Consider the following 25995-nt stretch of genomic DNA (forward strand, 5'->3'; position numbering starts at 1 on the left):
TCCGCCAGTGCCCCCTCCCGCCCTCTGCCTCTGGGAGCGTCTCTTCTCCCCCGTATACATGTCGTCGCACTGTGGTTTCCAGTACTGTGGCTGATGGCTCTCACACATGACGCTTCACCCCCTTTCACTACCATCTCCTCCTCCGGGTCAAAAGTTTCCCTCCGCCATAGACATTGTTCCCTCCCTGTCCTGTCCCCCAGCCCCCTTGAGGGGCATTTTCCTACTGGACACCAGCTCTGTGTTCTTTCCGTGTCTTTGGGTCTTCGTTATTCCATCGTTCTGTTCCCCTATGTCCCGAGTCTGAGAGGGGTCATTCCGTGTCCCTCCCTAGCATGGTACTCTCCAGGTCCCTCCACGTAGCAGTGGGTTTAATGGGTTATCTTTTCTTACAGCCTATTAGTACCCCATTGCCTATATGTGCCCTCACGTCTTTATCCAGCTCATCTGTTCTCGAACACTTGGGTCATTTCCAGATCTTGGCTGTCAGGGATAGTGCTGCAGGGAACATGGGGTGCAAATGTCTTTCCTCCAATTTGTTTTAGGGCCCTTGGGCGCATGTTCTGGAGGTGAAATTGCTGGGTCTAATGGAAGCTCAGTTTCTAGATTTCTTCGAGCCTTCCATATTGTTTTCCAGAGAGGTTGGAGCTGTCGGCATTTCCTCCGGCAGTGAGTGAGGTCCCTTGCTCCCCGCGTCTGCTCCAGCACTGGGTCTCTGGTGTGAGATGATATCTCGTTTTGATTCACATCTCTGATGATTAGCCTCGTAGAGCATTTTTTTTTCATGTGCCTTTTGGCCATTTGCATTTCTTCTCTGAGGAAGTTTTTGTTCATTTCTCCTTCCCATTTTCTGATACGACTTGGCTGCTTCTATCTTGAAAGTTCTACCAGTGAGTGCCTTGTATTGCTTTGGAATTGACCTCATACCAGAAGGGTGTTGGGTATTTTTTTTGCTTTTTTGCTTTTTGGGTCACACACGGCGATGCACAGGGGTTACTCCTGGCTCTGCACTCAGGAATTACTCCTGGTGGTGCTCGGGGGACCATATGGGATGCTGGGAATTGGACCCGGGTCGGCCACATACAAGGCAAACACCCTCCCCCCTGTGCTATCGCTCCAGCCCCATAAATAAATGTATTTTATCTATTTCAAAGACTTATTTTGGTTCTTAATCTGGCATTTCACTTACAATTAAAAACATTTATAACTGGTTGGGAAAAATCAAACTTTGTGGCCTAGGAACATGATGCCAGCTTTGTGTCAGCCGTGGCTGGGGTCGGGGCTGTCGTGCTTCAGGCCGTGGCCGTGGCTCTCCCTGTGCCCCGGGGCTGTTGGGAGTGTAGCCTGAACTCTGGGTCCCCGACGGCACCGGCTGACCAGCGCCGAGGAACGGATTCTCCGGGAGTTCGGAGGGTTGTGAAGATGCATCTGATAATTTTGCCGTCGGCTGTTTCTGGCAGGAGACAGAAATATTTTGATTTTGTTTTTGTTCAGGCCAACTCAATCAAATCAGTTAAACAAGGCTTATGGTTTTAAGTAACAACCAGTGGTTATTATTATTTTAATCTCTGAACTTGTCTGTGTGTAATAGTTTTTCTCAGTGACAGTGGTTAAACTGCTCTAAACCACACAGGCCAGGTTTTAGTGAAATCTAAGGCATTAGAGTAAATCTTTTAACAAGTCTGAGTGTCGCAGTCACCCAGTACAAAGCGCTGCGTTTAGCTGCCTGCGGTGGGCGGGGCCGCGGGGAATTACCCGGGAGGAGCGTGTGCAGTGCATGCTGGGCCCGGGATCGCCAGGGGTTTTCAAATTCTGCTCGGCAGGGCCTCGCCAAGATTAAACCCACAGATCTGTTCAAACTTGAAGGAAATGAAATTCTACCTTTTGTCTAATTCAAAGACCTTCTTGGGTTCTGTAATGTAACATTTCATTTGTGCGCTGTCTTGGGGGCATGCATTCCTGGCTAATGGGGATGTCTGACAGTTGCATTTTAATTGTCCTAAGCACTTTCTCCCTGCTGTGGATGGAGTCGCTCCACTTTCTCCCGTGCTGGGGGGAAGCAGAGCTGCCCCGTCATGCAGGAACCACGGGACTCGCTGGCGGTTCAGCTGCCGTGACTCGTGCATGTGTGTAGCTGCTCTCTCCACAGACCGTGGAGTGGGCCGCTGTGGACCCGCAGTGCCAGAGTTTCATGTTCTTACTGTTAATGTGTCAGGACAGTTGTGGATGTGTTATATTGTATAAAACTACGGTGATACAATCTTGAGCTGTTTGTTCTCTGGCTGTACCACCAGAGGTTCCCATGGTGCTCCTGGGGGCGATGGTGCCCACCTGGGGGAGCACTGCTCTAGAGCAATCAGGAATACAGTCAGCCCAGGTTCCAGCTCCTCTCACCCTTGTTCACTGCCCCTGCCAGGCCTGTGTTTTGTTTTGCTTGCGGCCACACCTGGCGCCCTGGGGCCTGCTCCAGGGTCAGTACTCAGGGGCGACCGTGCTGCCCCAGGGACGGAACTCTCGAGAACAGAGCAAGCGTGCCCGCCCACAGCCATCTCCCGGGCCAGGCCTGGTGCTTGCTGGCCGGGAGTGTCTGTGGTGTCTGTCAGGTGCTGCCCTGAACGTGTGACAGTCTCATTGTGTCCAAACGTGGACAGATAACATTGAGCGAATGCCACTTCCAGGCCCGATACAGAGAGACAGTCTCCATTTCCCAGGGATTCACAGCCCAGCTTGGGCGAAAGACAATGCAGCGTCCCTTCCTACAGCCACGTGGCGCCCTGGCTCTGGGCCTCCGGGCTGGGCGGGGACAGGGGCCTCCTGCTGGAGGGCCACTTTTGGGGAAAGAGGGCCGAGAGTTCCGGGGTTACTCCCCAGGGAGAGCAGGTGTCGGGGTCCCCGGCTCAGGCGGTCCCCCCGCTACAGCACAAGTGCCGGCAGCATGCTGAGCCGAGAGATGGTTCCCAGTCGGAAGCTTTTAGCAGTTCTCATAATCTCAGCATCCTTCGGCTTCAGTTTTGTTGAGCAAATTTTGTTTGCTTGGGACATTGTAACTGAGGGGAAAGGAAGACAGTTGCAGTCCCAGTTAACGGTAACAGGGGTCACCCACCAGGCAGGCCTGAAAGTCTGGCGGGTTGGGTAGCAGCCTCGTCGTTTCCCAGAGAACAGGGCTGGCCCGCTCGAGATCCATGATGGACACTGGCACTGAGTCCAGGAAGGCCTGTGTCCAGGGAGGGCTCGCTGGCTGGGCGCAGCTCCCTGACCACAGCTCTGGTGATGAAACCCGCTTTGGTGTCCTCTGAGTGGCCAGAAGAGGCTTGGCCGTAGCTGACCCAGAGACACAGCTCTTCCTCTGCCTGCAAAACTCAGATCATAAATGTCGTAAAACCTCATGCCAGTCGAGAGCTAGAACCGCGGGGCAGGTGCTTACCTGGCATGCAGCCAACCCGGGTTCCATCCCCCCCGAGTACCGCCGGGAACAAGCCCTGAGCACAGAGCCAGGACTAAGCCCTGAGCACTGCCGGTGTGCCCCCAGACCAACCAGCCAAACAAACAAAAAACCCAGCTGCGTGCGGGCGATGGAGCTGGTGGGAATTCTCTGTATCCTGATGTTGTTTCTTTCCTGTGGGGCCTCCCGAGTGGTGGTCAGCAGGCCTGGGGCTCTCCCAGCAGTTCTCACTGCAAAGGCCGAGGGCTGCCAGGTCATGCTGGCGTTGCGTGGGGGACCCTCCAGGCAGAGGTGGTCGGTGGGGCGGGGGCTCCAGGTGCATCCTGTGATGTCCGAGGGGCAGGGTGAGCAGCAGGGGTCTGCCAGTGCCCCGGGCCTTCACCCTTTCACTGTGTCTGGCCCTTAGATTGATTTTTTTTCGTGGACATCGCGATACCTCTTTGTATTTTTCTGAACGTTTTCAACTCGTAGGTGTTTTCTCAGCATAGTGATCTCTAAGCGATACCGAAAGTGGTCTTGGGTATCGGTGAGCCTGCGTTCTTACGTTGTGTTGTCAAGGAAAGTGACTTACCTCCTTGTTCCAGTTTCTCAGGCAGGGTGTCTGCTGGACCCTCGAGTTTCACTTGCTCTCTGGCTGTTCTGTAATGCAGAAGCCATCTAAGACCAGGACGAGCGGGGTGGCAGTTGCTGGGCCTGGTCAGTAGAACTCCCGGTTTCCAATGACCTGTTTGCAGAAAAATATCTGAAGGGCCTTGAAGTCAAGTCCAGAAAAAAAAATGGGGGATTAAGTTGGAGAGAAGGGGGCTTGGGCAGGAAGGCTGAGGTCGGTGCTGTTATGCCGAGGGCTCTGCCCACCTGGGTATCGTTTGTGAAGGCCCAGGTGCAGGGGATTGTGGTAAATGATGGCAGAGGAGAACCCGCCTCGGGGCACGGGGCTTCATGGTGACTCCGGGCCATCGGGCCAGCAGCCCTGATTCCAGAGGGCAAAGCCAGAGCATTATTCTAGGCTCAGGATTAGTCTGGGTGGATGTCACATTGTCCAGCACAGCGGTTTTTCTTTTCCATTTAGACGGAGGGCTGTTTTGTTGGGGAATTCATGGAATGAGGAAGTTGGCTTGCATTTAGGTGCCATGTTGCACCCAGAAATTCTTGTCTTCATAACTCGGGGTGATAGAGTGGCAGCGGGCTCCTGGCAGAGAGGCCTGTGGGAACAGAGATCCACAGCGGCCTCGTCTCCCGGGGGAGGGCTGTCTGCTGCGTGCCCTCTGCCCATCTCCCTCCTGTGCTCTCCCTCAGGGAAGGGGAGCCCCCCCCCCCCCCGTCCCCCGCTCCCATCCTCTGTGAAGGTGATTGTTGCCCGTGATTGTCCTTCCAGGACACGGATGCAGTCTGTCTGGAACGTGGGATGCAGATAGCCATCTGTTTGCCTCTCATTATTGTGGGGGCTCTCCTGGTAGTGCTTGGGGGGTCCCCGGGACCTGGAACTCGGGAGGATGTGGTGGCAGGGATGCACCAAGGCCTGTGCCCTGCCACCTAAGCCACTGGGTCTGATGAAGAGCAGATCAGGAGTAAGTAAGGTAGTTACCAGGAAGGGGGGCAGTGCCAGGGCGTGGGGAGCCCGTGGCGTGAGTGCTGAGAGGTTTGGCAGGTGCCCCGAGCTCCTCTCTGCTGATTATCTGCAGGGTGGAAGCAGCCGCGGCCTCTGTGATACAGGCTGTGTGTCTGCTGTGGGTCTCTGATTCTGGGCTGTGCTTGGGGCCAGAGTGGACCGGCCCGGCCCCTCTCCCGCAGAGGTGAGTGGGAGCAGGTGAACATTCACACTCACAGAGGTGTGTGAGTGTGAATGTGTATGAGTGTGAGTGGGAGCAGTGTGTAAACGGGGCATTTGGAAACCAGGTGCTTTGTCTCTAGGGTTGTAACGACCCTTTTTCTTTTCCAGAGAAACAGCTCCCAGAACCATCTTCCAGAGAGTCCTGGACATCCTGAAGAAATCTTCTCGTACCGTGGAGCTGGCCTGCAGGGACCCGGCCCAGGTGGAGAACGTGGCCTCCAGCCTGCAGCTGATAACAGAATGCTTCCGGTGCCTGCGCAACGCGTGCATCGAGTGCTCTCTGAACCAGAATACCATCAGGTGCCGGGCTTCGCTCCCCAGGGGCCTTGGGGCGAGTTTCCTGGTGTTTGTGTGTGCCCCGGACTCCTGTGGCCTCGCGGGCTTATCCTGGCCTTCAGGTGCCCCTTGCTGTCACGGGAGGCGTGCTCTGCGCTTGTTAACCCCAGAGCCTGGCCGCCAAGCCCGTGGCCAAGCCACTCGGCCCCCCTGGGCTTCCGGCTCCCACCAAGGCTGGGCTCGAACCCTGGCGCTGCCTCCTAGGCGTGTGCGCGCTGGGCCCCGCTCTCCTGGGCTGGAGCAGCCCACCCACCATTGCTCTCGTCATCCTCCCCGAGGTCAGACTAAGCAAGTGTGTTTTCCACATTTTCTTTCAAAAATCAAGTTTGGGGGCCTCGCTTGCGGGTGCCTGGGGCTAGTCCTGGCTCCGCCCGGGGCCAGCGGTGCTGGGTATCAAGCCCGGACCTTCTGGCGGGAGGCTCGCGTGCCCGCCTTTGGGTGCCCTCGGCCTGTCTTCACACTCACTGACGCCTCTGGTGGTTTGCACAGTGGCTCCCGCAGTGCCCAGGGCATCCCCAGGGCTCCCCGATGGCGCCTTCGCCTTGGGATTTTTACGGAATTTGCATTTCATTAAGATTTTCACCTGAGATGAAGTCAGCAACCATAAGAGCAAGCGCCTCTCTCTCCCGGAGCCCCCAGACCCTGTCCCTGTCGTGAAGGTGGGGCCCCGGCTGGCCCGAAGCCCCTGAACGCCCTCATGGCCTTGACAGTCCCATCTGGGCCTTGGAAATGGTTCCTGGGATTTTCAGATGAGAGGAGGCGGGCAGAGCCGCCAGTCCTGAGGTCATCTCGGTGCTGGTGGGGAGTAGGGGGGGCAGTGGGCTCACCTTGCTTATCCTGCCCTTTCCTGGGCAGGGCCCTTGGTGTGAGGGGGAGGGCGGGGGGGAGGGAGTCTCGGACTGTGGGCCGGCAGCACTTCCCTTCGTGTCCTGCCAGCCTGGGGCGTGCAGGACCCCGAGTGGGGGCCTGCCCGGAGCACCGGGCTCTGTCCCGGGAACTCGGCGGGCGGTGTCTGGTTTGGGCCTCGGAGCCCCTTCCAGAGTGCATGTACTCGTTTCTCCCTCCTCGCGGGAGCGTGATGGGGCCCCTCCCAGAGTGCGCGTACTCCTGTTTCTCCCTCCCAGACGCCCTCGGCCAGTCTGGCTCCAGGTCAGATGCCTGCTATCCCCGTGTCACCACGGGGCAGCCCTTCAGTGGCTAAGTGGCCCCAGACAACGGCCTGAGTTGGAGAAACTTGGACATTATTTAGGCATCTCTGGAAAAAATACTGTCCAGTTAGAAATACGAAAGTCTGATAAGAAGTTAGAGATGACCTTATCCAGCCACTGCTTGGGCCTGTCAGGGTTCGGATCAAAACACTCGTGTGTGTGTATGTGTGTGAGTGTGAATGTGTATGAGTGTGAATGAGAGTTTGTGTATGTGTGTGTGAGGGAATGTGTGTGGGAGTATTTTGATTGGGATAAGCTAGAAGACTGTTGGCCTGATGTGTTTGGGATAGCCAGGCTGTCATAAGAATTAGGTAATGGAGGGGCTGGAGCGATAGCACAGCGTGTAGGGCGTTTACCTTGCACGCGGCCGACCCAGGTTCGAATCCCAGCATCCCATATGGTCCCCTGAGCACCGCCAGGGGTGATTCCTGAGTGCGTGAGCCAGGAGTGACCCCTGTTTATTGCTGGGTGTGACCCAAAAAGCAAAAAAAAAAAAAAAAAAAAAAAGAATTAGGTATTGGAGCTTGAGATACGAGTCCAAAGCGCTGTGGAAGGGGAAAATAACTGCGGCCGCCCCACCGCCGCTGTGCCTGTGGGCGAGGGCCCGTATGGGTGCCAGTCCCGGATTAGAGTTCTACTTCCGTTGCACTTCTAAAACTACAGGGGTCCCTCTGGCCTAGGTGCTCATGAGCGCACCTTACCCGAGGAGTTTCTGGCTCCCTGAGGCTGCTTGCTTGGCACAACGCCCTAGAACAAATGTGTGTGTGAATCTGTTTCAGAGTGTGTGTGTGTGTGTGTGTGTGTGTGTGTGTGTGTGTGTGTGTGTGGTGCGTTTTCAATTTTCAGTAAGTAAAGAGTCAGCCCAAAGGCATGATGCTATCACGGCCTAGATTTTGTAGATCTTTTTCCTTTGTCTAAGCATCACACTTTGTGCGGCTGGGATCCTGTTTTGCCAGGGCCCAGGGAACAGGGTGTAATACAGAAAGGCCAACAGTCCGACGCCTGTGAAATTTCAGGAAGTTCTCAAAGAAAACTGTCCGAAGAAGTTCAGTCTAGATAATGAATAGAACTTCTCACAGGGGTCGCCGTACCCTGGAACTGACCGGATGACTGGCCGTAGTCTCTGGATGGCTCAGTTCCTGCCTTGTGGCGTGAAAGCAGCTAGAGGTAATTTGTGAATGGCTGAGCATGGCGGTGTGACAATAAAGCTGCGTTTGTGAACATTGAAATGTGAGTTTTACACATTGTCACATGGTGAAATTACACCCTCGCCTTGGGAACCTGGATATACAGAGACAGACAGAGGGGCCGTTGCCTCCATTCCCCAAAGCCAGTTCTCAGGGGCGGGGGGCGTGGCGGGCCCACACCTGAGGATGCTCAGGGGTTCCTCCTGGTTCTGCACTCAGGAATCACTCCCGGCGGTGCTTGGGGACCACAGGGGATGGGGGGGATCAAACCCGGGTTGGCTGTGTGCCAGGCAGATGCCCTGTTCCTGTCCTGTCCGGCCCTTTTGACTTTTGTCTTTGAACCTTGATACAGGAACTTGGATCTGATAGGCATGGCCGTTGACCTGGTTCTTCTCTTCCGTGAGCTTCGTGTGGAGCAGGACTCGCTGTTGACAGGTAACTCGTATGAGCCGCGACTCCTGGCGCCTCTGAAGGGTGGACAGGGCAGTGTGCTTTGGCTCTACTCAGACCAGATGTTTTGTGCTTGATGACATAGAAAAACCTGGTTTGGGATACGGGAAATGATCCTGGGGAGACAGATCAGAGGGTCCCCCGAAACCTTGTTTCTGCAGTGTTGCCTATTGAACTTACTCCTCTAGCCCCACTTGATAAATCCTAAGAAGGAACTCTGGGCACTTGGGTCACAGAGTCAGCTGCGGGCACCCGCGGGCCTGTGCCTGTCCCCCGGCAGGGAACAGCGGTCCATTCAGAAGGCCATGTGCGGTGGGTCAGAGCCACCGTGCTGTGTGACTGCTGGGAAGGCCCACGTGGGGCATCCTGTGTCCCTCCCGGCACAGTGACCAGACGCCGTGATTAGAACCCTCTCGAGCAGAGCCACTGAGCTCCTTCCCCGCCCACCGACTCGGGGACTCTGGAGTCGCCCCCTTCTTCGGGGCACCTGTGGGTTGCCATTTGCTCCACTCCTGCTTGTCATCGTCAGAGTCGCTCCCTGTGACTTCCTGTTCCCTTGGCTCTGCTCTGTCGCAGAGTGGCTGCAGGGGTGCGTTGGGTTGCGTGGACTCGGGGCTCGACTGAGTGGGCTCTTGGGCACGCACAATCTGGTGCAGTTACCACTTTTATAATTTATTTTTTGGCTCTTTTGGGTCACACCCGGTGATGCTCAGGGGTTGCTCCTGGTGGTGCTCTGGGACCGAATGGAATGTCAGGGATCAAACTCATCAGCCTCGTGCAAGGCAAGTGCCTTCCTGGCCTTACTCTGACTCAGGCCCCGTAGCCACCACCTTGAATGCTGCAGAGCCGTGACTGTTTCCTGCTCCTGCCGAACCTGGCAGCCACCGTCACCTCCCCCCGCCCTGGACTTACTCTGTGGCCACCTCAGAAGATGGAATATGTTTCCTAGAATTGTGGGACCATTTGTGTCTAGCTTCTTTGACCCAACATTTTATTTGTGTGTATGTCTGTGTGTGTGTGTGTTTCTCTGTGTGTGTGTCTGCGCGTCTGCGAGTGCAGAGGGGCTGGCACACCCAGCAGTGCTCAGGGCTGACTCCTAGCTCTGTGCTCAGGATCACTCCTGGCGGTGCCTGGGGGGCCCTGTGGGCTGCTGAGGATCGTGCCGGGTGAGCCGTGTGCTGGGCACACCCTCTGCATGGTCCTGGCTTAGTCCCCCGGCACATTTTCTTTTCAGGCTTCTTGGCTCTCGTGCCCGAGTGCCAGGCCTCGTGCGCTGCCGTGAGCCGGGGGTCGGGCTGCCTCGCCCCTGTCTTGTCTCGGGCGCACACTCGGGAGTTGAGTTGCTGGATCCACTCTGTCTTCCAGTTCTTAAGGAACGACCAGGCTTTCTTGAGCTGTCGAACCATTTCACATTCTGATCACCCGTGTGTGAGGTTCCAGTTTCTCCACATTCTTGCTAGTGGGTTTTTTTTTCCTTTTTTGAATTAGAGTCATTCTGGTGGGTGCAAAACCGTGGGTTTCCATTAGTTTTCCCCTCACAGCGAATGATCCGGAGTATCTTTTCATTTGCTTGTTGACTATTTATCTTACCTTCTCTGTGCAAAAGAAGATGACCTCGCGTCTCTTCCCCGGTTTCCGAGTGGACTGTTCTCTCTTTCGTCATTGAGTTGTCGCAGTCTGGTGTGTGTTGTGATGGCTGTAGGTCCGTCTGGGGAGAGCTGGCGACTGGAGGCAAGTCTTCCAGTCCCTGAGTCTGAGCACCTCAGTGTCGATTTGGGTCTTCCTGAGCAAACCCGGGATTGCTGCGTGTTTGCAAGCGGGCGCTTGGCTAGGGCAGCTGCTGCCAGTGCCGACCCTCATTGGGAAATTGATGAAATTTGGTTTCACAGTGGAGCCTGCAGTGTGGTAGCGTGTTTGAGCTATCCCAGCTGCTAATAAAGTGCCTGCATTACGCTGTGAGAAACTTCCTCTTAGTGTTTTTGCTGGGTGTCTGTGCCAGATTTTTGTTACTACTCTTGAGGTAAGAACTGTAATTACATTGTCAAAATAATATTTAGAGTATTATTTTCAGAGAATAATTGCAGTGGTGTGACGAATATATTATGCTCACCAAATTCTATGTAAACACAAGCATGAGTTATTTTAATTGAGTTATTGATGTTGTTTTTGGCCTTTATTCTTTCCTAATCTGTAAAAATGTTGGGATTTTTGAGGGGCTTTATGACATTAGCAATATTTACATAAAGATCGGTTGACAAGTTGTTTGGTAAAAGTAACCTATCATTTGTGCTTGTCTGGAGTCTGCTCGTTTCTAGGACGCCTTGAAACTTCTCCCTCCCAGAACCACGCTCTGCTTCTGCGCGCTAACCTCGTCGGCCGGGGGGTTGAGTTGTCAGTTCGGGTGACTTTCAGACCTGCCTCTCTGGTTAGCTTTTCTGGTGTGTGAAGTTTCTCGAGGATCTGAGTGTGAGCATTTCCACACGTCCCGTGGATGTGTGTAGTTTCGACTATGACTTACTGAAGATGAAGGATGCAGGTGGCCTTCACTTCCAGTGTCTCTGCGTCTGCCGGTCACCCACCCACAGTCCCACGCAGCTGGCCTCTCAGACGAGGGGCCGGCCCTCGCAGCCTTCCCTCGGGTGCACCCGCACTCCACCCATCCACGCACACCCGGGGGACGGCCCCCGGAGAGAGTCGAGTGTGTGGGGTACCATTCCCTCCCACCTCTCTGACATTAAGAAATTAGTCTCCCGTGAAGTAGCAATAGAACCTGCTGCTGTTTCAGCCCTGTCTCCCCTGTGACCCAGGACGGCCTGAGGGGCAGACGGCTTGTCCCTGGACTCCAGCAGGAGGGTGTCTCGCTGCAGGGCTGAGTGAGGCGGGGAAGACCCAGTGGGGCCCTCTGCCCCGGCAGGAATTGGCCCATCAAGGAAGAGCAAACGTCACACAAGAATTTGAGTTGCAGTGAAAGATTTTGTTCCTCTGAAGGAATTTCCTTGAATGGCAAGAGAATTTCCAGCATCCTTAAAACTTTCGAAGCTTCTGCTTCCCTGGATCAGTCCCAAGGCCCCGATCCTCTCCCCCTCGGACCCTGCCGGGCTCTGAGTTTTCTGTTTAAGCGCGGTGGCCTCATTGCCGGATGGTACAGCGTCACGGTGGGTGAGCCTGCATCGGCACAGCGCCCTCCTGAGGACACGGTGGGGCTTCTCTCGTGAGTGGTGGGCCTCCCCGGGCCGCACAAGCGTTCCTGACGCCGAGCGGTGTGCTTCCCTGTCCTTAAGGCCCTCTGCTCTCTCTCTGCCTCTCTCCCTCCCTACCATGTGGCTGTGAGTCCTTTTCTGGAAGCTTCCAGTGTTGGATCCATTTGCATCGCGCACTGGCGGTGCCTCATGCCTCTCAGGCTCGGGAGTGGAAGCCTTTTTTTTTTTTTTTTTTTTTAATTTTTATTATATCACCATGTGGAAAGTTACAAAGTTTTCAGGTTTATGTCTCAGTTATACAATATTCAAACACCATCCCTTCACCAGTGCCCATATTCCACCACCAAAATCCCCAGTATACCCCCCGCCACAGCCCCCCCAACTGTATAACTGATGAATTTCACTTCATTTTCTCTCTACCTTGGTTACATTCCATATTGCAAAACAAAACTCACTATTGTTGTTGGAATTTCCCTCCAATGAAGACAGCCCTACTAAGGAAGCGTTTGATAATTGGTTTGTCATTAAAAGATTGTATGTTTTAAGTTTTTAGAAAAGGTCGCGCGGCCACGTCAGCGGCCGCGCGGCTCGGATGTGTTCCAGTCCCGCAACCCGGAGCCGTGTTAGTTGCTTCTCAGTGTCGCCAGGGTTCCATCCGGAGAAGGTGTACCAGCTGTACCTCCTCCGTCTGGATCCCCGGTGTTGTTGGCCCGGATTCGGGTCCGGAGCATTTCTCCGGCCGCGTTGCTCACCAGACTGCCTGGCCTCTTCTCTGTTGAAGGTGGGAAGATGGCGCCGAGGGTGGGTCGAGGGCGGGGCTTCTGGCGGCCGGGACCATTTGGAGTTTGGGCAGGCGCTGCCCCACTGAGTGGAAGCCTTTTTATTCCGGGATGGTCTCATTGTCTGGATGCCCCAGTGCGCTTTGTTCCTTTGTTAACGCTGAAGGAACCCTGTGGTGGTCTGAGAATTGCGGCTGTTAGTGTCAAGCCCCTGGAAATGTTTGCGTGTGGATCTCCGTGTGGACCCAGGATTTCAGCCCCCTTGGGTCAGTCCCACGGAGCGTGGCTGCGGGAGGGTTGGTCAGAGTGCGCTTTGTGCCGTAAGAAGCCCCAGACGTGCCCTGAGCTCCTGTCCCTGGGGGACAGTCCCTGCTGCCCCACGCGACGCCAGGCTTGGCCAGTGTCTTCCCCTGGTGACAGTTTGTGGATGTTCGCCAGGCGTTGAGCTCTGTCAGAGGTTCAGACAAACTGCTTGTTTAGAGCCACTAAAAAGGAGGCTGAATTTGACCGTGGAGTTCTTTCTTTCCTCTATATGCTTGTCAGTTATTTTTTTATCTATAACTCTGTGTGTGTGTGTGTGTGTGTGTGTGTGTGTGTGTGTGTGTGTGTGTGTGTGTGTGTGTGGTTGATGTTGAGATGTATCACTCTCGGTGTTGAGATGTTGACCGTCTGTCTTTCTCACTTTTGCAAACCCTCAGCTTTTCGCTGTGGCCTGCAGTTTCTAGGCAACGTGGCGTCCCGGAACACAGACTCCCAGGCCGTCGTGTGGATGCATGCCTTTCCCGAGCTCTTCCTGTGAGTACACGACGGGGAGTTTCTCACTCGTGAAAAGATTGTGGTTGTATCGTCCCATTTGCATCAACTTCAAAACTCACCCCTTGGAACAGAATTCAGGAGCCTGGTGGGTCTCGCAGTGAGAGCGGGCAAAGGTGTCTGGCCCCTCAGCGGGCAGGCAGGGCTCCTGGGACCCAGGTTCGCATGCCACTATAAGGTGTCCAGAGCTCAGTGCATGGAGCACTGCGTGAAGATTCATGTGTTCGTGGTGGGAAGGTTTCACTACAAGAAAAGAAAAGTTTTGGGGCTGGAGCGATAGCACAGTGGGGAGGGCGTTTGTCTTGCATGCGGCAGACCCGCATTCTATTCCCAGCATCCCATAAGGTCCTCCGAGCACCGCCAGGAATAATTCCTGAGTGCAGAGCCAGGAGTAACCCCTGAGCATCGCCGGTTGTGACTCAAAAAGCAAAAAAAAAAAAAAAAAAGAAAGAAAGAAAAAAAAGTTTTGACTAAAATAAGAAATACTGTTAAGTAAATTTATAAGAAAAATATGTTCAAAATGGAGGAAATACTGGCATATGGGCGGTTAACTTGCCACCTGTTTGTCCAGCACTTCCTGCGTGCCCAGCACAGCCATCCACGCTTTGGAGGACCCTGTGGCCGGTGGCTCTCCGGTCCGTTGATGTGTTGGTCACGGCGCGACCCTAACCATCTACGCCTTTGTCTGACCAGCTCTGCTCATAGCAACTGAGCGTGGAAATGGAAGGCACAGGGAGGCGGAGCAAGGCCAGGTTGGAAAGTGCCGCTGACGGGGAGGCTCCCACCGTGCTCTCTGCTGCCCACGGGGGTGACCTGGCGGCCGCAGTGTAAGGAGCAGCACCCACTGTTGCTCGAATGCCCCGAACACACGCTCTGGGGACGGGTGCTTCCCTGATGCTGGGAACCGGCCTTGCCGGCCTGGACACCCCGGGCCACGTCTGCGCTCTTGGGTCACGTGCTGCCGGGGCCCCTGAGGCATCCCCGGGGCGCAGGGCTGTCGGGCCGTAAAGTCGGGTCTTTGCAGCAGGTAAGCTCCCTCGAGTCACTCACTGGCTCTCGGGATCACTGCAGAGTGTGTCAAGGGTATGAGATCTTTATGACAGTGAGACTCAGGTGGGAGGAAAGAAATGAGGAATTCGAGGTACAGAAATAGAAAGTCCAGGGGCTGGAGCGATAACACAGCGGGGAGGGCATTTGCCTTGCACATAGCCAACCCGGGTTTGATCCGAGGCATCCCAGGAGTAATTCCTGAGTGCAGAGACAGGAGTAGCTCCTGTGCATCGCTGGGTGTGACCCAAAAAAGAAAACAAAAGAAAACCAGAAATAGAAAGTCCAGGCTTCACTTACTGGACGTTCACTCAGTGGGTGTCAGTGAAGTGACCTAACAGAAGCCAGCCCTGGAGGGCTTCTCCACATGGAGTCTTGTAGCAGCGGTAAAGCAGAAAGCAGTGTTGACTGACACGGCTTTCCTCGGCGGCCTGCCGTGCCTATTTGCTGAGTCCAAAGCAGTGAGATCCCCACCCATCCTTCAGCATAGAAGCATGTTTGGTTTTCCTCGGGGTCATTCATGCCCTCCGGCCACTCTCGTCCTGTTGTCCAGTGGGACTCACGTTCTTGTCTCTGCACGTTAAAGGTCTTGCCTAAACCACCCGGACCGGAAGATCGTTTCCTACTCCTCCATGATTCTGTTCACATCTCTCAACGCCGAGAGGCTGAAAGACCTGGAAGAAAATCTCAATATCGCCATCGACGTGGTGGACGCTCACCGGAGGCAGCCGGAGTCCGAGTGGCCGTAAGTGTCTTGGGCATGCCAAGAACCTCATGGGGCCCTTTGTTGGATGGTCCTGCCGATGGCCTGGATGCGGGAGAGAAGTGGGTGTGAGGGTGGGTGCCTGGGCTTCAGCCCGGGTTCGAGCTCTGTCTGTGTCTTGTGGCGTCTGTTTAGCTGAGGTCATCGCCCGTATGTCCCTGGTACGTGATGTGTTTTTTCCTCTTTGGTTGCTTTTGGACTTTCCTGACTTCAGATGCTGTGGGGGTAAGTTTCTGTGGCTGTTCAGGTCCCCCAGCAGGAGCCTGAGGGTCTCTGTCCTCCACTGAGTTTGGACTTGTCAGCCTTTATTCGTGTGTTCTCTAGCCCACTGGCTTTTCCCTCCTAGTTGTACCGGGGATTGAACCTTGGTCTCTGGCATCCGGGGGGCATGTTCTGCCCCCGAGCCCCAGCCCTGCCTCTCAGCCCGTTTCCTTCTTCCCTCCTTCCTGGACTCCCTGTCCAGTTTGCACACGGGCCACTGCGGGGCCAGAGCCGAGGCTGGCGACGTGATGGCACAGTGGCCTCCACACAGTCTGGCGCTGGCTGGACACGGAGCAGGAGGCTGCGGCTGCCTCCCCCGCGGTCACTGTCACCGGGCTGGATGGCGGGACTGAGAGCTGTGGGGTGCTCCCGAGCACGGAGACTCCCCCTGCCGGGGGAACCCTCCAGCGCGCACACTGGGGCCTTCCCGAGTAGCCTCGGCTCCCCGCGCCCGTTGCCTCTGTCTCCCGGCCTGGACCCTCTGCTGAAGCTCCGAGTCCTCCCACTCGGCCCCGGAGGGCTGAGTCCACCTTGCAGAGTGTTGGGCAGAGCAGCTGGGACTTTGACAGAGGCGACATGAGTCCAGATCAGGTGGGGAATATTGTCATTTTCAGTAGGTGTTTTGCTTTGCTTTCACACCTCCTTCGGCTTGGGGCCGCACCCTGGTGGTGCTCGGGGGACTGGGTCATGCAGGGCATCACCCCCTCCCTCCCTGCGCTGGCCCTGCAGTCCTAGACGGAGCTTTCCCGCCAGGAGGAGGGGATTAGCTGGCCTGAGGCGGGAGGGGGCTGAGGGCAGGCGGGGCCGGCCTTGGACTCGCGCCTTCCAGCCCTGCCCCGACACCTGTTTTGTAATTTGGTCATTTATAAGTCCCGGCATGTTTCTTGTTGCTTTGTTTTGTGTTTTGGACCACACCTGGCGGTGCTCGGGGCTGACTCCCGACTCCGCACTCGGGGATCACTCCTGGTGGTACTTGGGGGACCACATGGGGTGCCGGGGTTCAAATCCGGGTCAGCCGTACCCTGCCTGCTGGACTGTCGCTCCAGCCCCTTGGCATGTTTTTAGTTAACTATTCGCTATTGAAGTTGTTTTACATTACCGTAAGTGGGAAGACTTTCTTGACTTGATTTACGAATTGTTAACTGCGAGTTTATAGAAGCGTGACTGAGGGGCCAGGGAGATACGAGTGTGAGCACATGGCCTGGAGCCTCTGGGGCCCCTGGCACCTCAGCACTGCCGGGTGTTGCTCTGGTGGCTCTTGAGAACTGGACCACCAGTCTCACACCGCCAGGAATGGCGGCTCTGGGGAAAAGCCGGGGGCCGGAGAGACAGGACGGCTGGGCACGACACTAGCCTTGCGCCCGGCTAACCCGGTGCTCTCCCTGCTTCTTATGCTTCCCCTCAGCACCACCAGGAGTGGCTCCTGAGCACTGCCGGCGTGGCCCCCAAACGGAGGAACGGGGTTTTGTATTCACCCGCTGTCTTCCAGATCAAGCCCCGTGGCTCTCAGTGCTCTGAATTGCTGGGGGCTGGCCACTCCGGGTGGGCACTCGTCTTGCTCTCCTGCCTGCTTGCCCTGAGTCCAGGAAGCCCCTCCCCGCCTGCCGTCGGGGTCTGGGCTGGCCCTGAGCTGGCTGGCCGCCCTTCCTCCTCCGCGCTCCGGCTCGCAGACACGCGTGTCCCGGGGTTTTGTTGGCCTCGTCACTGTCACGACGAGCCAGCTTGGGAAACACTCAGCCAGCTCAGGAGCACGGTCACAGGCTGCGCTGGCTTGTGGGTATGAACCGAGGGTCTCGGACTTCCTAAGCCTGCCGCCCCCTTTGGAGGAGAACTCCCTGGGCTCTCCCTGGAAACAGCGCCTTCTCTCAGCGGACCCACGAGGGCCCCTGCTCCCTCCCCCTGTGGTTTCTGTAGCTTCCTCCTGTCTCCATGGCTTTGTCTGGCTAAGGGATCGGGTTAATCCTGTCCTCAGAGAATGTGTGCGGGAGTGTTCCCTTTCTCTTCGGGCTGTTACTTGGGGGCAGTGTGTGAAGTGGCGCTGGGGGTTGTCCGTAACTGGTGGGAATGACCAGCGGAGCTGTCTGGTCTCGGCCTTTTATTGGGGGGGATGTTAGAGTCGCACTGCAGCGTTTGCTCAGCAGAGGGCTTCAGATGCTCCTGCTGGACTCAGCCGGCCCCTCCTGGACTCAGCTTGGGTGCTGCCCTCGTAGGAGTGCTCCGTTTGGCCCCAGAACTCTTAATTCGACGGTCTAAATTGTTCATCGTGTTACTGCCTTAGAATCATGTCACTCTTCATTACTGACTTTAACCCTTTTATTCTCCTCTGGGTTAGTATAGTTTTAAGTTTTTTGCTTTTTTTAAGAGAACCATCTTAATTGATCTTTCTCTTGTGCGTCTTTCTTTTAAAATTTTTTTTTGTTTCATTTCTTCCTGCTGTAGTCATCCTGACTCTGCTCACAGTTTAGTTTGCTTTTCCCTAGTTAATGGAAGATTAGGGTTTGAAGACTCACCCTTTTTGTAGACATTTACATCTAGACATTTCCTTAGAACTGCTTTCGTTCTAAAAACTGCTGTGTTGTGTTTTCATTTTCACTTCAAATTTTATTCTAATTTTCCTGTATTTCCTTTGATCTGTTGTTTACTAAGAACTCTGCATTCCACATTTCTGCGTATTACTGATTTTCAATATTTTATCATCGTGGTCTGTGAACAAACTGAATATAATGAATTCATTTGCGGTGCCAGGGTCTGGCTAGGGCCTCATGCATGCAGGGTGAGCTATACCCTGAGTCCTAAGAACATATTTAATTTAATTCTTTAAAATTCCGCCCCCTGATTGCCCCATAGCTGGAAGCCTGCTTCACGAGCAGAGGGGAGAAGGCAGATGGAATAGAGAAGGGATCACTAAGAAAATGATGGCTGGAGGAACCAGTTGGGATGGGAGATGCATGACGAAAGTAGATAACGGACCAAACATGATGACCTCTCAGTGTCTGTTGCAAGCCATAATGCCCAAAAGTAGAGAGAGAGTTTGGGGAATATTGTCTGCCATGGAGGGAGGGGGAGGGTGGGAAAGGGCGGGTATACCTGGGATATTGGTGGTGGGGAATGTGTACTGGCGGAGGGACGGGTGTTTGATCATTGTGAGATTGTAACCCAAACATGAAAGCTTGTAACTATCTCACAGTGATTCAATAAAATAAAAAATAAATAAATAAAATAAAAGTCCGCCCACTCCCCCCGTGCCCAGGGCTTCCTTCTGGTCTCTGGGCTCAGGGTGGCTCCCGGCAGAGATGGAGGGACCCCCTGCTGTGTCAGGGCTCGGACACACGGCGGCGCCTTCCCTGCTGGACTGTCTCTCTGGCTGGTCAAGTTTTTGTGGTAGTTTTGTAGTACTGTTCTCCTGGTCTCAAGAGCTGTTTCGGGGTTTGGGGGCAGGAGGGGCGTTGGTGCTCGGGGCCCCCCTCGGGCCCCCTCAGGCGCCTTGGCCGTGTTGCCGAGAATGGCCTGAGCCCTCCCAGGCTGCCCCCAGGAAGCTCTGTGGGCCTCTCGCCAACGACTGGACCCAGAGCGGCCCCTTCCTTTCTCGCGCCCTCCGTGCCCCGCGCGGCGGTCACTTCAGGGTATGCGAGGTCTCGGGGCAGGAGGCCCCGTCCGTGTTTCACAGGCCCTGAGGAAATTTCTCCGTTTTGGCCTCTTTCGGTGTAAAGTTCTCTATCATTCGTTAGAAATTACATGTAATTTTAGAATTATTTTTCTAAACATTTCTGTTGCTAATTACTGTGTACACACAAGCAAGTCGGTACTTTAAAATGTGGTGACTTTGGTGCGTAACTCAGCCCCCGCCCCCCAAGACGGCAGATGAGTCACTGGACTCGGCCACTGGGGGGGTCTCCTGTACCCACTTGTGATTTTTTTTTAGTTTCTCCGGCTGATGTTTGAGCCTTTTCTGCAGTGTGAAGAGTAAAGATCATCGGGGCAAAATAGAAAATAAACTTGGACTCGGTTCGATTATTAGAAGCCACTGGGGGGGGGCGCTCAGCGAGGTAAGGGGGAGTACAGGAGGTGACGTTTCCTTCACCCCTGGACACTGACCACTGGGGTCACGTGAGAGGAACGCTGCATTTTTGAACAAAATAAAGCCACTCCAAGATTCCCGACAAGCTTGGAGCTGCCGAGTGTGCCTGTCCCAGGCGCCCTCCCCTCGCACCGCTCTGCTTACGGCTGCTGACGGGCCACGAGGCCCGACGGGCTGGAGCCCGTGGGTTCCGTCTCTTTTCTTGGCTGGGGACAGGTGTCGGGTCGCTGCTGCTTTGGGGCCCGTGTTGAGGGCGGCGGGTGCACAGGAAGGCGTGGGTGAGGAGGCTCGGTCGCCACGCCCTCGGACGATTCGGATAATGGCCTTCTAAAAATGTTTTGTTTTTTCATCTGTAGGTGTGAAAGATGTTTTCGTGCTCTTAGATAACCCTCATGAAGCCAGGGGCTGGGGGTTGAGTGTTGGCATTAGAGTTTTTCTAAATCTGACAGCCCATTAGTGCCAGAGGGGAATGACAGCTGAAGGCAGGGTGGGGCTGGCTTGGGTGTGTGTGTGTGTGTGTGTGTGTGTGTGTGTGTGTGTGTGTGTGTGTGTGTGTGTGTGTGTGTGTGTGTGTGTGTGTGTGTGTGTGTGTGTGTGTGTGTGTGTGTGTGTGTGTGTGTGTGTGAGCTCACCCTATCACTTACGCACCTAAGACTAGCTTACGTATTTACGTGTGTACGTGAAAATGAGTTCACCTTATCACCTGAGACTCACTTGTGTGTGCGTGTGTGTGTGTGTGTGTATGAGAGAGAGTTCACCCTATCACCTACACACCTGAGGCTAGCTTGTGTGTGTGTGTGTGAGTGCACCCTATACACACCTGAGATGAAGCCCGTGTTCACAGGCTGAGGGCACAGCAGAGCCGTGGGGGTGGGGGCAGGGGGGTGCTGCGGGCCTGAGGCTGAGTCTTCGTTCAGACCCGTGACTGACGCTGAGGTCCCAGGGTCTGGGGAGGCGCCTGCACTTTAGTTTGGGCCCCTTCTGGTATTCACTTCATCATCCTCCTGAGTTTGACGGTTTCACCGGGAAGCACTGGTAGTGAGGAGCGAACCGTACCTTGCTCATGTTTGGGTGAGGGCGAAGACACTCGCAGGAACAGCGAAACAGCCCAGCCTAGAGGCCAAGGGTAATTCCGATGACTTACCCTCTTCCGGGACAGACTGAGAATTGGGCAAGTGGTTAATGGTGGTCAGGGATGAGCAAGGACACATGGGGGCTTTTTTAAGCTGTCGGTCGGTGTTGGGTCAGAGAGAGAGGACAGCAGGTGGGCTGTTTGCCTTGCTTTGCACGCAGCCCACCCAGGTTCCATTCCTGACACAGCATCTGGGCTAGCTGTCCTGTATTACCTCCCGAGGAAATTGGATATTGGTTCACAGAATTTTCTCGAACATGTCTCAGAGCTGTGTGTGGATCTCACTCGGAGCACAGAGCTGTCTTATGTTCTGCGGACTGTGCCTCGTGGGTGTGACCTGGTGCTGGCCGCAGCAGGGCGTGGAATGCGGAGACTGCACACAGGGGCCTGAGGCGACGGGCGAGCATGGCAACATCAGCTGCGCCTCTCACGGTCCCCCGAGGCGTGGTGGCTCCTCTTTTTCCTCTGGTTTCTATAGAGCAGACCTTGGTCCCTCTTTCGGGGGCGCGTCTTTAAAATCTTTCATCGGTGACGGCCGGGAGTGAGAGGACAGTGGCGGGGCGCTTGCCTTGCATATGACAGAACCAGTTTCTATCCCCAGCACCACATACAGTCCCCCAAGCCCTGCCAGAAATGATCCCTGAGCACTGAGCCGTGAGTAGGCTCTGAGAATCCTCCTCCCTTTCCCCCAAGGAAAAAAATCTATTCTTATTGAGAAAGAAAAGGAGGTAATTCACAGACATGGGAGAAAATGATATCAAATGTGGTCATCACTCCGGCATCAGCAGACACGGGCCGTGAATGTCAGTTTCTGATACAGGTCCTGAAACGAGGAATTTCCAAATTGCTCACCCAGGCCAGCTGTGCCCGGAGGCTGTCCGACCCTGGGCGTGGACAGTGGTCACCCCTCTTTGTGCAGTGACATCTGTACTTCCCGGCGCCTTTGAACGTGGGAGAGAGCGGGAGCATACTTGGAGCAGTGTTTCATGCAAGTGTTCATGTCAGAGGAGAAGTAAGATTAGAAACCAGGGCTGGCAGGCTCTGCCTGGCGACGACAGAGCTCAGTTGCAAGCCAGGAAGGAGGAGGAAGACGGAGAGAAGTGGGCAGAAGTCAGTGTGTGGAAAGTAAAGCAAGAGAAACGGTCCCTGGGGGGAGGAGGTTCTTCAGGGTCGAGCGCCGAGAGCATGTGAGCAGCAGGAGAGGCGGGCGGTGGGGCGGGGACATCGGGGGCTGCACCAGGTCCAGCCTGGCTTGGGGTGCCTGCACGCCGGACCATTCCTCGGTGGCTGCCGTGCCCTGGCCCTGGGCCGTGCTGTCCTTATGTGGTTTACCTGAGGCCCTTGGTCACCTCTTGCTGAGTCTCCTTCCCCTTCAAGGAGGGATCTGCCGAGGGTTGCTCCGGTCTCCTTCATCCTCGCCTCTCCCCGACCTTCCCGTTGGATGGTGTGAGAAAGAGAGAGTGTGGGAGGGAGAGGTAGAGAAGAGAGAGAGCGGGGAGAGAGATTCAGGGGCTCCGGAGGTGCAAGGGAGACACAGTTTCTCCCTGCCAGTCTTTCTGGGCTGTTTGGAGTTTGGAAACTAGGGACCCCGTTGCTAACACAACGCTTGGAACGTTGTGTTGTGGTTTGGTTTGGTCGTCCTCCACCCTCCCTGCTGGAGCTAGGGGGCCCCAGGGCTGCCCTGGCAGAGCAAAGCTGGAGAGACCGTGAGTGCTGGGGGGGGCTGAGGGGGGGGCAGAACCGGGCCCTGCTGCCTGGAGGCATGTGCTCGGCCCCTGGCGTGTCTCCTCGTTCCGGGACAGCGTGTTTTGCAGGAGTGTTCCTGTAGGAAAATATTCTGAATTCCAGATAACTGAATTATAAATGAGCAGAAAGATCACAGTGTGGGGATCTGACTTGAAGAGCATGGTCTGCCTAAATGGATACAAAAAGGGGAAATTTTGAGTATTAGCCATTACTTTTAGAAATGTTTTACATGGTAGTACTGGTCAGTTATATCAACGTTTATGAAAGACAAGGATATCCGTTTCTTTAAATTAAAGAAAAGCAGCTTTCGGAGCTGGGGAGAGCGGGCTCTCACACCTACGAAACACATGTTCTCCACGGGACTCGATTCCAGCCCAGATCCTGTCCTCGAGTGGAACGCCCCCCGCTCTCCCCGACAGACCAGTGAGATCTCCCTTGCTGCCTTCGGGGGGGCTGGCGGGTGACAGGGAGGCAGCGAGAGTGTCTGCACCCCATGTTGAGTTCTGAGCGTGTGGGCCGGTTAAACAAACTCTCGGTCCGCGTCCTTCAGACTCCAGACGCTCCCTCGCGCGTTGCAGACAGTGGATTCTTCAGTTCTTAAGTCTCCTCATGCCCTCTGGGAAGTATGATTTAGAATTAATTATTAATACTCTTCAGTCTTTTGAGTTGTCACCGTGGCACTTTGAAGAAATATGCTTATAATCTTGGCCTTGGGGTTGCCATCAGCTGATGCCTTCAGTGCAGATGCGCCTGACAGTGGGGATGTTTTCTTGGTAACTCGAGAGCCTGGGGAGAGCAGACCGTCCGGCCAGCGTCGGGCTCTGTGTCGGTTTACGTTGGAGTCAGAGGTCGGGCCTGGCCGGTCCTCTGGTCAGCGGTAGCACCGCTCTGCTTGACTAAAATCCTGCTTTCAGCTTACGCCTCAGCGCGGTGCTGGGTTCTGACTGTGGGGAAAAAGGCCTTTCTCGGCATCACTGGAGGGTTTTCCTCAGCCATGCGCACTCAGCTTGCCTCAGAGAGGAAGGAACGTGGAGACGAATCATTTGAGGCTTGAGCCTTTCTTAGTGGGGAATAGAGAGTGTGCAACTCTCTTGAGATATTTCGTGATGATGGTGGATCAGAAAGTCAGTAACAGGAATGCTCTAGTATATGACAGCCTCTAACGCCCCTTTACTGTGTCTCCAGTAACCCTGCTTTTCTCCTCCTTTTTCTAGGTACCTGGTTATTTCCGAGCATTTTCTGAGAAGCCCAGATATGGTGCAGACGCTGTATGCCAAAATGAGCAATCAAGAAAGGTAACCCCCCCCAGCCAGCACAGCTTTGCGTGTTTCGAATTCCGGCTCCAGTGTTTGGCGCACGTGACCGAGGCACTGTGGTTTCTCAGCTGGCACGAGATCTCCGGCTCGCTGCGCGTGTGTCATTAATGGTTTTCAGCGGGGCCGGTTAGGGTTTCAGCCGCCGCGGCAGCCAGCCGCTCACGGGGCGCTGTAGGATCCGGGCTGGAGTCGATGTTCCGTGAGCGCGTATTAAAAGAAACGGTTTAAAGCAAAATGCCAGGCGGGTGCCTCGGTGCCCACACAGCCGTGCCTGCCGGCCGTGTGTTTGGAAGGGGCTCGTTGGTGCCCACGGTGGGGACGGTGGCAGGGGATCTGCCGCACCAGGCTTGGAGTCGCCAGTGAGCCAGCTCCCGTCCGCTACCCGTCTGCCATCTCACAGCGGGCCCGGCCCCGAGCCCCGTGGCACCGACTCCTGGGTGGGTGATCTTGGCCTGCGTCGTTCCCTTTTATTTTTTTTTTATTTTTTTTATTTTTTTTTTTTTTGCTTTTTGGGTCACACCTGGCGATGCACAGGGGTTACTCCTGGCTCTGCACTCAGGGGACCATATGGGATGCTGGGATTTGAACCCGGGTCGGCCGCGTGCAAGGCAAACGCCCTACCCGCTGTGCTATCTCTCCAGCCCCTGCGTCGTTCCCTTTTAAAATTCCATTCCTGACCTGTGGAACCGGCGGGTTGAACAGAGATTCACAGGCCTCCCTGCTCTCTGCTGGGCGGGAACACCGCCCTAGGAAAGCCAGCAGCAGAGCTAGCACTGCCCATCAAACCCTGTAAAAAATGTTAATCTTTTGATTGTAGTCACAATTTCTGTAATTGCTGTGGCTTTGAACCCTCCCTGCACGCGGGCTCCCACAGCTGAGCGCGACGCAGTCCTTTGTACTCCTGTGAAGTCGTGTTTTTTTATTTTTTTTTCCCCCCTCCCTTGAATATCTTTACCCAAAGTGGAAAGGACGTGCTTTTCGAGTCAGTTCCAACACCTGGTTTGTCCGGCCAGGAGCCCACGCCCTCCTGTCTGTGCGTTCACACCGGCGGCTGGTGGGCGCTTGTCCCGGGACAGCCTGCATGGCCGCTTTGGGACGCCTCAGACACCGCCACGCGCCGAGCTATGGCCCGGGCGCAGGATGAAGCTGGTGCGGCCGTCTTCATTCTCCACAGCCCTGTGAGGTGACCGGCCTTCAGCCTGACCCCTCGCCTTGCCAGAGGGTGACAGATGATGTATTTTCCATTCTCGTTTATGAAAGCATGGGCGAGGTGCTTTCCTGCCGGACGTGGGTCTGTGCAGCTGCGGCTCCCCTGACTCCCCACCAGGGAAGGCTGCGTCTCTTGTCACTCCATCCCACTGGCCGAGCGCTGGGTCCTATCACGGAGGTGACGGCTATTGCTCGGCCAGCAAGGGCTTCATTCTCTGGAGGTGACGCCGGCGCCCTCTTTCCCAGGGAGGGCTCCGACCACGAGAGCTCGAGGGCCTGAGTGCGTGTCCCTAGGCCCCGAAGTCACTGTGTGCGTGTGTCCGGCCCAGCGGGGCCTGCCCGGTCCTCGCCCCTCCTCCTCAGCTCAGGTCCAGACAAAGTACCTGAGCTCTGGGGGGTGTTGGGGCTCCGCTGGGTTCAGCTCAGTTCTTGGCCTGTCCCCTGGGGACTCTGTTCCCCGGACTCCTGACCGGCCCTGGACGCCGCTTTGGGCAGCCCGCAGAGTGCAGGAAAGGTGACGGAGTGTCTGTGTGGCCCCCTGGGACGGCTTCCGCCTCCTCCCTGTGGGGTGGGCTGGGGCTTTCTGCTCTGGGCCTGGAAATCTGTCACTCGGCCCTGGGAACGAGAAGCTCCGCCAGACTCTCCGACCCTCTGACCCTTTCGGGGTTACGCCGGCGCCCCCCTTTCCCAGACAGGGCTCGGCCCTCTGAAGCCCCAGGACCTGGACGGATTTCCTCAGCTCCCGGAAGCTGCCGTGCGCGCTGCGTCCTGCTGACCGAGGGCCTGGTTTAGAAAACTCGAAGCGTTTTTGGGTGCTGCGAGTTAGGGCTTGTGGATGAGGCTGAATGTGGCTGAGAAACATACCTACATGCAGTTTGTCCTCTGACAGAGAGACGTAGTCCTTATAAATTTCATCTTCTCACCCCTGTAGACTGCACGTCTTGACTAGACTTTGGTTAGTCTTAAACATACACGCTCACGCATTCGCACGGGGCCAGAGACCGTCTCGGGGCTAAGGCACTTGTTTTGCACATACATGGCTGACCTGGGTTTGAGGTCAGGCACCCCGTATGGTTCCCCGGGCACCGCCAGGAGTGGTCCCGGATGCAGAGGGATCCCCCCCCCCGTATACGTAACGGGGTGTTTGCCCTCCTGGTGGTGTTTGGAGGGGATGCTTCAGTCCCGAGTCTGCTCACGTTG

General features: G+C 55.5%; 1 protein-coding gene across 2 annotated transcripts in view; it reads left to right on the forward strand.

Moving 5' to 3' along the window:
- ATXN10 (ataxin 10) overlaps positions 1–25995 on the forward strand; it is an 82313-nt gene that overhangs the window by 11971 nt on the left and 44347 nt on the right. For both annotated transcript variants that reach the window (XM_055143947.1, XM_055143948.1), the window contains exons 2-6: positions 5379–5570; positions 8354–8436; positions 13129–13225; positions 14877–15035; positions 23485–23565. In XM_055143947.1, the coding sequence (XP_054999922.1) occupies positions 5379–5570; positions 8354–8436; positions 13129–13225; positions 14877–15035; positions 23485–23565 (612 nt within the window). The remainder of the gene's footprint in view (positions 1–5378; positions 5571–8353; positions 8437–13128; positions 13226–14876; positions 15036–23484; positions 23566–25995) is intronic.

Source organism: Sorex araneus, chromosome 6 (assembly GCF_027595985.1).
Source record: "Sorex araneus isolate mSorAra2 chromosome 6, mSorAra2.pri, whole genome shotgun sequence".
NCBI classification, from domain to species: Eukaryota; Metazoa; Chordata; class Mammalia; order Eulipotyphla; family Soricidae; genus Sorex; species Sorex araneus.